Source organism: Malus domestica, chromosome 15 (genome assembly GCF_042453785.1).
Source record: "Malus domestica chromosome 15, GDT2T_hap1".
Lineage (NCBI taxonomy): Eukaryota > Viridiplantae > Streptophyta > Magnoliopsida > Rosales > Rosaceae > Malus > Malus domestica.
In genome coordinates, this window is record NC_091675.1 from 30,155,374 (window position 1) to 30,165,181 (window position 9,808).

The 9,808-nt window shown below is 41.2% G+C and overlaps 1 protein-coding gene across 1 annotated transcript; it reads left to right on the forward strand.

Annotated features, from left to right (window-relative positions):
* The first annotated feature begins 4,301 nt into the window (after positions 1–4,301).
* LOC139191846 (uncharacterized) lies at positions 4,302–8,288 on the forward strand. The gene is made up of 7 exons (XM_070812871.1): positions 4,302–5,000; positions 5,253–5,333; positions 5,499–6,239; positions 6,348–6,375; positions 6,898–7,106; positions 7,260–7,634; positions 7,794–8,288. The coding sequence occupies exons 1-7, from the start codon at positions 4,302–4,304 to the stop codon at positions 8,286–8,288; spliced, it is 2,628 nt and encodes an 875-aa protein (XP_070668972.1).
* The last annotated feature ends 1,520 nt before the right edge of the window (positions 8,289–9,808 follow it).

Consider the following 9,808-nt stretch of genomic DNA (forward strand, 5'->3'; position numbering starts at 1 on the left):
ATGGGAAGGGTCTCGTTAAGAGGTGAGGAGGAAGTGCTCTACACCAAAAGTAAAGGTAGCTTTAAGCAGCATGCTGATGAAGGATCGAAAAGAAGTGGTGACAAAGAGAAAGGTCACCGGAAGGAAGGGAGTTCTCGACGAGGGGGAGCTCTAACGTATCACGGCAACCATGATCAGTCTCAGAACAATAAAAGGCTTGAGGGAAAATGTTACAATTATGGAAAGAAGGGCCACATGGTGAAAAATTATTGGTTCAAAAGGCCTGCAGAAAGTAACGTCGCCAACTTAGAAAAGAAAAATGAAGATGATTGGGACGTCATTGCGTCTCTAGCCCTGGAGGAAGAATGGGACGCTGAAACATTCGTTGCTATGGAGAAGCAAGAGTCAGCTCTCACAGCAGCAAGTCTGGAGTCAATTGATTACCAGAATGATTGGATCGTGGATTTAGGCTGCTCAAACCATATGACAGGTGATGAGAAAAAGTTACAAAGTCTGACTAAATACAAAGGAGGCTGCTTGGTGGTGACTGATAACGACTCGAGGCTACTGATTGCTCACATCGGTAAGACAGTAATTGAGCCCCGATACAACACTAATCATGTGCCGCTTCAAGATGTCTACCATGTTCCAGGTATAAAGAAAAATCTGCTTTTAGTGCCTGATAGGAGCATATTTATGCGACTTAGTTAGCTTGTTTCTTGGCATTTATGTTGTTAGTTCATAGTTCTTTTAGTATTTTAAGCTATTTTCGTATGTTTGTAGGTCCAAAGGGTTAATGTTGCAAAAAAGTGCATTTTGGAGCATTTTTGGGCATGGAATGGATGGCATATGCTTGGAGCAAAAGGAATGGATGAAATTTGAAGTTTGTACATCATCCTCTCCCTATAAATAACCATTTTAGCACACTCATTTCACCCAACACATCCATTCACCTCCACTCATTTCACCCAACACATTCACCTACCACTACATCCACTCATTTCACCCAACACATCCATTCTCCAAACATCCATCCACTACACCCATTACATCAACTCATTACCAAACACTCATCCACTACACCCATTACATCCACCCACTACACCCATTACATCCACTCATTACCAAAAATTACTCGTTACCAAACACTCATCCACTACATCCATTACATCCACTCATTACCAAACATCCACCCACTACACCCATTACATCCACTCATTACCACAACCCACTACACCCATTACATCCACTCATTACCAAACATCCACCCACTACACCCATTACATCCACTCATTACCAAACACTCATCCACTGCACTCATTACATCCACTCATTACCAAACATTCACCCACTACACCCATTACATCCACTCATTACAACTCCATACACTCCTCTCCCTAGCCTATAAATACATCCACCCTTCACCATAATTTGGGGGCCATCATCCAAAGACACTACATTTCACATCTCACAACTTCATTCACAAACACAATTTCCTTGCCGTGACCTCCATCCATTCATCTAGCCATACTACATCTCACCAATCCATACACTTTCATCTCTTAGCCGTGCAAATCCATTCCATCCATATATCCATACACATCCTAGACACTTGTGCTACAACAAGGTGGTGAAAACAAAGGTCATTGGCGTTTCAAGCTTGGAACTTTGGAGCGTTTTAGATGTACTTCGTTCTTGCTTTCAATGTCTACTTTGTTATTTTCTAATTTTGTTGCAATTATGAGTGGCTAAACCCCTATTTAGTTAGGGGGAAGTTTAAAGCCGTGAACAAGCTTGAGATTTGAATTGATTTCTTCCAATTATGATTTGATAAGTTGTGATTGCAATTCAATTATCTATTTTATTCATAACTGATTCTTGTATGTTTATTAAGGATGCATACTTAGTTTTCATGCATGAATTAGATGCTAGAATATAAATGAGTTTCACCTAATCGTTACAAGTTTATATTCATGAGTAGTGAAGGTTGTTTATCACAATCGCGTTAATTGAATTCTTGGCAATTGTATCATGCATTCATAGTTATAATTGCCTCATCAACATTTATGATTTTCATTGAACGTAATGATCTCTGATTGTATCTCTATTATGCATTCATATAGGGGACTTTTAGAGAATGATTTGGGTTGTCGCATGCATTCATCCAATTCAATGAGTAAAGGAAAATCTGAGGGTTAATTTGTGCATCACGGTTAATCTGGGGTGTTAAGCATCATAGTTTATTGAAAACCAATTGGAAATCAATTCGTGTACAAGTGTGTCATGTGCGAAGAATGGACCTCTAACTAATCCATCCATCATCTCATTTCTTAAATTCGCTTTACAATCTGTCTAATTTTATAAGTTGTTTGTTTGTTTCGAATTCGTCAAAACCAAAATCCCCTTTTTACTTTGTTTTTTCAAAGTGTTAAATTTATATTTCGTTAGTGTTTTTGAGTGTTTTGATTCAAGTCAAAACCCAAATTTCGTCCAAAGTTGTGTTAGAGTCAAATCAGCCCAGTAAGTGCTTTTATGCAATTTTGGGTGTTTTTTTAAGTTGTTTTGCATCTTTATAATCTGTTATGAGTCATTTGAGTCTATTCAAACGTTTTTAACTTTGTTTTTATGTCTTTGAGTTAGTTTAGAGGTTTTAGCAAGCCCTCCTAATCCCCAGTTTAGAACGATCCTACTTGCATTTATACTACAATTTGACAACAAGAGGGTTTAATTTGAGTGGTTAACTTTCATTGCATCAAATTTTGGTGCCGTTGCCGGGGATTAGCAATTTTGCTAATCCCTTGTTATTTCTTTTTGTTTATTTTCATGTGTTTTTGTTCCTAGATGATGACTTTACTTGTTTTCTTGTTTTAGGTGGTTTATGACTCGAAGTTTTCAACCTATTCATAAGCACATCCGTGACTTTGACGACGATTTTGAACGAACTTTAAGACGAGCAAGGAATCAACAAGAACCCCAACCATCTCAACCTGCACCAGATCTTGGAGAAGACAAAGTAGAAGAGCAAGAGGAGCCCACGTCACAAGTTGTAGAGGAAGATCCCAACATGGCAGCGGACAATCGAAAAATCAAGGAGCTTTCCGCTTCAGGATTGGACAATGCCGCTCCCCGATGCTTCCAATACCCCATGGCTGCCCTAGGGAAGACGGACGAGTTCGAATTGAAATCAAGTTTGTTGCATCACATTCCCAAGTTCCACGGGATGTCCATGGAAGATCCTAATAAACACTTGAAGGAGTTTGAGGTTGTTTGCTCGAGCATGACCCCTGTGAACGTTGATGGAAGCATTCTGAAAATGAAGGCTTTTCCCTTTTCTCTCTTAGAAAAGGCTAAAGATTGGTTGTATGAGCTAGCCCCCGAAACTGTCACATCATGGGAGAGTATGAAACGGGCATTTTTGGAGAAGTTTTTCCCAACCTCTCGAGTCATTCTACTACGCAAAAGGATTAGTGGCATTCAGCAAAACCAAGGTGAATCATTTCCCACTTACTATGAGCGTTTTAAAACCCTTGTTGCTTCATGTCCACAACACCAGATGAAGGAGGAGCTTCTTCTTCAATATTTCTACGAAGGGCTTTTACCAATTGAACGCCAAATGCTAGATGCCTCAGCGGGAGGAGCTTTGGTGGACAAAACACCTATGGCTGCCAAGACCTTAATTGCTAACCGAGCATTGAATGCTTAATAATATGAAGGAATTGGTCAAAGGGACACCCCACGGCAGTAAGTGAATAAGGTAAGTTCCACATCCGCCATTCAATCGCATTAGCTAATCTTACTTCCATTGTGTCTCAGATGGCCGAAGGAATGAGGATGAAAGAACCAAGTGTATGTGGTGTGTGTTCTATCCAAGGACATGCCTTTGAAAAGTGCCCGTAATTGATTGAAAATGGTGGATGGGAAAGTGCCAATGCAATTGGATTTCAAGCTCAAAACCAGCCAAGGAACAATCCATATTCTATTATGTACAATCTTGGTTGGAGAGACCATCCAAATTTCAGGTGGAAGGAGCCCCAACAACCTCAACAACAAGGAGGCTTTAGGCAGCAACCTCCGAGCTTCTATGCCAAGCAATATGCACCAACACAAGCCTCACAACAACTTGCCCAAAATACCTCAGGTACATCTTTAGATAATGAGACACTTCTTAAGTTACTCACCAATTTGTCTCAGGGGCAAGAAAATCAAGCCAAAGCAATGCAAAACCAAGACAAAAGGGTGGACCAAATGGAGAAGCAAATTGGGCAGATTGCAGAGTTTGTAGGACAATCAGAGAGCAAGGTAAGTTGCCTAGTTCAACCGTTATGAATCCGAAGGGCGGATTCGAATCTGCCAGAGCCATCATGTTGCATAGTGGAAAAGAAGTTGGAAGTGAGTCCGACACTCCCAAATCTACCCAAAAAGAGGATGAAAAGCTGCAAAACGAAGAGGGGAGCACTAGCACACCCACAGAAAAGGTGAATCAACCATTGCCCCAGGCCCCTATCATTCCTAAATTGGCCAAACAAGGTAAGTTGAGTTCAAATTCACTTAATACTAATTTGACCCATGTTCCTTTTCCTCGTAAGTTCATGCAATCGAACAAGGACGAGAGTGAGAAGGACATTCTTGAAACATTCCGGAAAGTGCAAGTAAACATTCCACTCATTGAGGCAATTAAACAAGTCCCGAAATATGCCAAATTTCTCAAAGAGTTATGCATAACCAAGAGAAGAATGTCAAACAAAGAGGTAGTTAAGGTAAGTGAAAATGTTTCAGCCGTATTGCAACGTAAACTGCCCACTAAATGCAAAGACCCAGGAAGTTTTACAATTCCCTGTGTGATTGGCAATACTCGATTTGAAAATGCAATGCTAGATTTAGGTGCATCTATAAATGTCATGCCTTACTCTATTTATGCATCTATGAACTTGGGTGAATTGAAAAAGGATGATGTGATTATACAATTGGCTGATCGTTCTAACGCATACCCAAAAGATGTTTTGGAGGATGTTTTAGTGCAGGTGAACCATTTGATCTTTCCAGCAAATTTTTACGTTTTAGACATGGAAGATTCAGTCCATCCCACCTCTTTGCCGATTCTCCTTGGTAGGCCATTCATGAAGACAGCCCATACAAAGATTGATGTATTCAAGGGAACTTTGACAATGGAATTCGATGGGGAAGTTATCGATTTTAATATTTCTGAAACTATGAGATATCCCATTGATGATCACTCTTGCTTTTCTATTGATGTTATTGATTCTTTGGCGCAGGAGTATCTGGAGGAATTGAACGAGGATGGCCTTGAAATAGCCATTACGAAGGGCATAAAACTCAAAAACCAAGAACTTGGGGCAATGCAAACCCACGGCTAGATTTGGGATCCCAATGCCGTGCCATTTAATGAGGAAGTTGTGGAGGTTGTGGCTGCCCTTGAGTCACTTCCACGACAATATGGTAAGGTTCCGCTCACAATTTCAAGTTCAGTTTCTACTAAGATGTTACCTTCTATTATTCAGGCACCTACTCTTGAACTTAAGCCGTTGCCGGACCATTTGAAGTATGTGTTTTTGGGAGATGACGAGACATTGCCCGTCATTGTTTCTTCAAGTCTCATGGCACATGAGGAAGAAAAGCTTATAAGGGTGCTACGAGAGCACAAAACAGCCATAGGGTGGACCTTGGCCGACATTAGGGGAATTAGCCCCACCACTTGCATGCACCGCATACTTCTTGAAGAGGGGACTAAACCATCCCGAGAGGCTCAACACCGTCTCAACCCTCCTATGATGGAAGTTGTGAAGAAGGAAATAATCAAGCTCTTAGATTGTGGCATGATCTATCCTATCTTCGATAGCCATTGGGTTTCACCAGTTCAAGTCGTTCCCAAGAAGTCTGGAGTTACCGTTGTCAAGAATGATGAGAACGAGTTGGTACCTACACGAATTCAAATCGGATGGTGTGTTTGTATTGACTATAGGAAGCTAAACGCTACAACAAGGAAAGATCACTTTCTGTTGCCATTTATCGACCAAATGCTTGAAAGGTTAGCCGGTCGTGCGTTTTATTGTTTTCTTGATGGATATTCTGGATATAACCAAATTATGATAGCACCAGATGACCAAGAGAAGACCACATTCACATGTCTCTTTGGAACTTTTGCCTATCGTCGCATGCCATTCGGCTTATGCAACGCACCTGCCACTTTCCAAAGGTGTATGGTAAGTATATTCTCCGATTATGTTGAGAAGATAATTGAGGTATTTATGGATGATTTCAGTGTATTTAGGGAGTCTTTTGATAATTGTTTGGATAATCTGACCTTGATCTTGAAACGATGTGTTAAAACTAACCTTGTGTTGAATTAGGAAAAATGCCACTTTATGGTTAAACAAGGTATGGTTTTAGGCCATATTGTTTCAGAAAAATGAATTGAAGTAGATAAATCAAAAATAGACCTTGTACGTCACTTACCCTCTCCTACTTCGGTTAGAGAGGTTCGTTCATTTCTTGGCCATGCAGGGTTCTATAGGCATTTCATCAAGGATTTTTCCAAGATGTCCAACCCCATTTGCCGATTGCTTCAAAAAGATGTGCCCTTCCAATTTGATGGGGAGTGTGAATCAGCATTCAAGCAGCTTAAGGAGAAGCTCACTTCGGCCCCTATCATTGCTCCTCCCGATTGGAGCCTTCATTTCAAGCTTATGTGCGATACATCCGACTATGCATTAGGCGCTGTTTTGGGGCAAAGAAAAGACAAGTAGACGCATGTTATATATTATGCCTCTTTGACTCTCAATGATGCCCAATTGAACTACTCTGCAACGAAAAAAGAACTTCTAGCTGTTGTCTTTGCTTTAGATAAATTTCGATCTTACTTAATTGGAACTAAAGTGATTGTTTATACTGATCATGCAGCTTTAAAGTACTTACTAACGAAGAGGGAAGCAAAATCGAGGCTCATTCGTTGGATGCTTCTTCTTCAAGAGTTTGACATCGAAATCCGAGACAAGAAAGGAAGCGAGAATGTGGTGGTTGACCACTTAAGCCGAATGGTCCATGAGGAGCATGAGCATGACGTGCCTATCCCTGAAACTTTTCCCGATGAGCAGCTACTGTCCATTGAGGTGAGTGAACCATGGTATGCCGATCTAGTGAATTACTTAGTGTCTAAACAAGTTCCTAGCACTCTCACCAAGCACTAATGTGATAAACTTCGAAAAGATGCACGTTTCTATGTTTGGGATGATCCCTATTTGTGGAAGTATTTCTCTGATCAGATTTTGCATAGATGTGTGCATGATTGTGAATTTCTTTCGATCCTAAGATTTTGTTACACTTATGCTTGTGGTGGACATTTTGGCACTAAAAGATTGGCATTAAAGGTTCTTGAATGTGGATTTTATTGGCCCATGTTGTTTAAAGATGCTAGAACTTATTGTCTAACGTGTGATCGGTGCCAAAGAATGGGAAACATAGGTTCCAAGGATCAAATGCCGCAGCAACCCTTATCCTTTGTTGAAATTTTTGACGTTTCGGATATTGATTTCATGGGTCCTTTCCCTCCATCTTATGGTTTCACTTATATCTTGCTAGCTGTTGATTACGTTTCAAAATGGGTGGAAGCAAAAGCCATTTGTACTAACGATTCTAAGGTTGTTACAGATTTTGTGAAAACTAACATTTTTGCTAGGTTTGGAATGCCTAGAGTTTTCATTAGTGATGGAGGCTCACACTTTTGTAATCGAACCATTAAGGCTTTGCTCAAAAAGTACAACGTTACACATAAGGTTTCAACACCTTATCATCCTTAGACCAATGGGCAAGCCGAGGTTTCAAACAGAGAGATCAAGCAAATCCTTGAAAAAACTGTAGGGCCAACAAGGAAGGATTGGAGCTTGCGCTTAGACGATGCATTGTGGGCTTATCGTACGGCCTACAAAACTTCCCTTGGCATGTCCCCTTTTCGGCTTATTTATGGTAAGCCATGTCATTTGCCCGTCGAGTTAGAGCACAAGGCACATTGGGCTGTAAAGACCTTTAACATGGATATAGATGCCGCCGGGGTGCATAGAAAGCTCCAATTAAATGAACTCGAGGAGATTAGGCACGAGGCATACGAGAATGCTCAAATTTACAAGGATAAAACCAAGGCGTGTCATGACAAGATGCTTCGTACAAAGACATTTTCCAAGGGGCAGAAAGTGCTCCTATTTGATTCTCGCCTTCGGTTATTCCCCCATAAGTTACGCTCTAAGTGGATTGGACCATTTGTTATTACTAATGTTTTTACCCATGGTGCAATCTAAGTCCAAAGCATAAAAACCGGTCATGAATTTAAGGTGAATGGGCATCGTTTGAAACCCTATTACGACCTGTTTGAGGAGCATATGGTGGAGGAAATACCCCTCCATGCCGTGAGCCCTAATGGAGTTTAAAAAGAGGTATCGTCCGGCTGCAAGACGTTAAAGAAAGCTCTTCTTGGGAGGCAACCCATGTATTCAAATGAGGAAGAGTTTTGAATTGCTCCACGATTGGTTTTGCTTTCCTAAAAACCTTCCCTTTTCTGTAGTTTTATTTTGCCATGATTGTCATTTTTATTTGTTGCTTGTTTAATTGTTTTTGGTGTGGGTTTATTTTTGAAACACTGACAGTTATGCAAGGTATTTTTACATTCATAAAAAAAGAAAGGAACATTAAGCAGATAAATACAAGAGGGAGCCTTCACAAAGGCTGCTTAGGAGAAGTCTTAGTAGTCGGCGGAGCCCCAGAAAGAGGAAGCATCAGAGGTTGATCATTTAGAGCTTCATTATGCGGTACAGCCCTAAAAGACGAAGGCAAATGTTGTTGGAACAAACCCACAAACCTCTGATGATCAAGTAAAATCTGACCATCAGATTCCTGCATCTGGTCAATCTTCCTCCTCATGTTTGTAGCATAGTTATGTGCGAGCCTGTGCAACTGTTTATTCTCATGCTTAAGCCCTCTAATCTCCTGCTTGAGACTCATCACTTCAGTCGCCAATGATTCAACTTGACGGGTTTGGGCAAATAGGCGTTGGGCCATATTAGACACGGAACCTGCGCACTGCGCACTGATAGCCAGAGAATCCTTAACAGCCAACTCATCAGACCGTTTGGCAAGTAGTCTGTTATCTTTAGGAGTGACAAGGTTCTTGGCCACCACCGCAGCTGTCATATCATTCTTCATCACCGAATCCCCAACGGTAAGGGGACCAGTAGGGGATATGAAAGATAGGTGCCATATGTTGTTTGGAGAAGGCGGGACTATCTCTTCACCAAGGTTCAAGTCAAAACGACGGTCGGAGGGGCTAGACATTTTCAGAGGTGTTAAAGAAAGAAGAGGTTGGACAAGTCAAGATCGTAGAAGTGCAAGAAAGGAGTTTCTATAGGCAGAAATTCAAGTGTGCTTTGAACGTCCTGCGTAACTCTATAAAAATTAGCACTCGATGGGATTTCAGAGATCGAAGAGGCGAGCTCAGAAATCGAAGAGGCCAACTCAAAAATCAAAGAGGCGCTAGCTTTCTCAAAAGCTGGGCTTGCTCAAAAACCACGGCCAATCTTCTTTTCCAGATTTAACCGCACTTGTCACATGCAACCTCTGCACTCGACAGGATTTCAGAGATCGAAGAGGCAATTCCACATATCGGAGAGGCATCTGCTTTTTCAGACGTGTCAGCATCTGTCACATGCAGAGTAAGGTTTGCGGAAATCACGAGCAGTTTGTCGAAGCGCCGATTCCAACCATCTGCTTTTCCAGAAGTGTCAACATCTGTCACATGCAGACTCAGCTTTGCGAAAATCACGAG

Bases quoted from the DNA above. Each gene is read 5' to 3' on its own strand.
- LOC139191846 (XM_070812871.1), top strand. From the start codon at position 4,302: ATGAATCCGAAGGGCGGATTCGAATCTGCCAGAGCCATCATGTTGCAT. The intron at 5,334-5,498 runs GCAATGCAAACC...TCTATTATTCAG, and splicing joins TCAAAAACCAAGAACTTGGG to GCACCTACTCTTGAACTTAA. The intron at 7,107-7,259 runs GTGAGTGAACCA...TTCTCTGATCAG, and splicing joins AGCAGCTACTGTCCATTGAG to ATTTTGCATAGATGTGTGCA.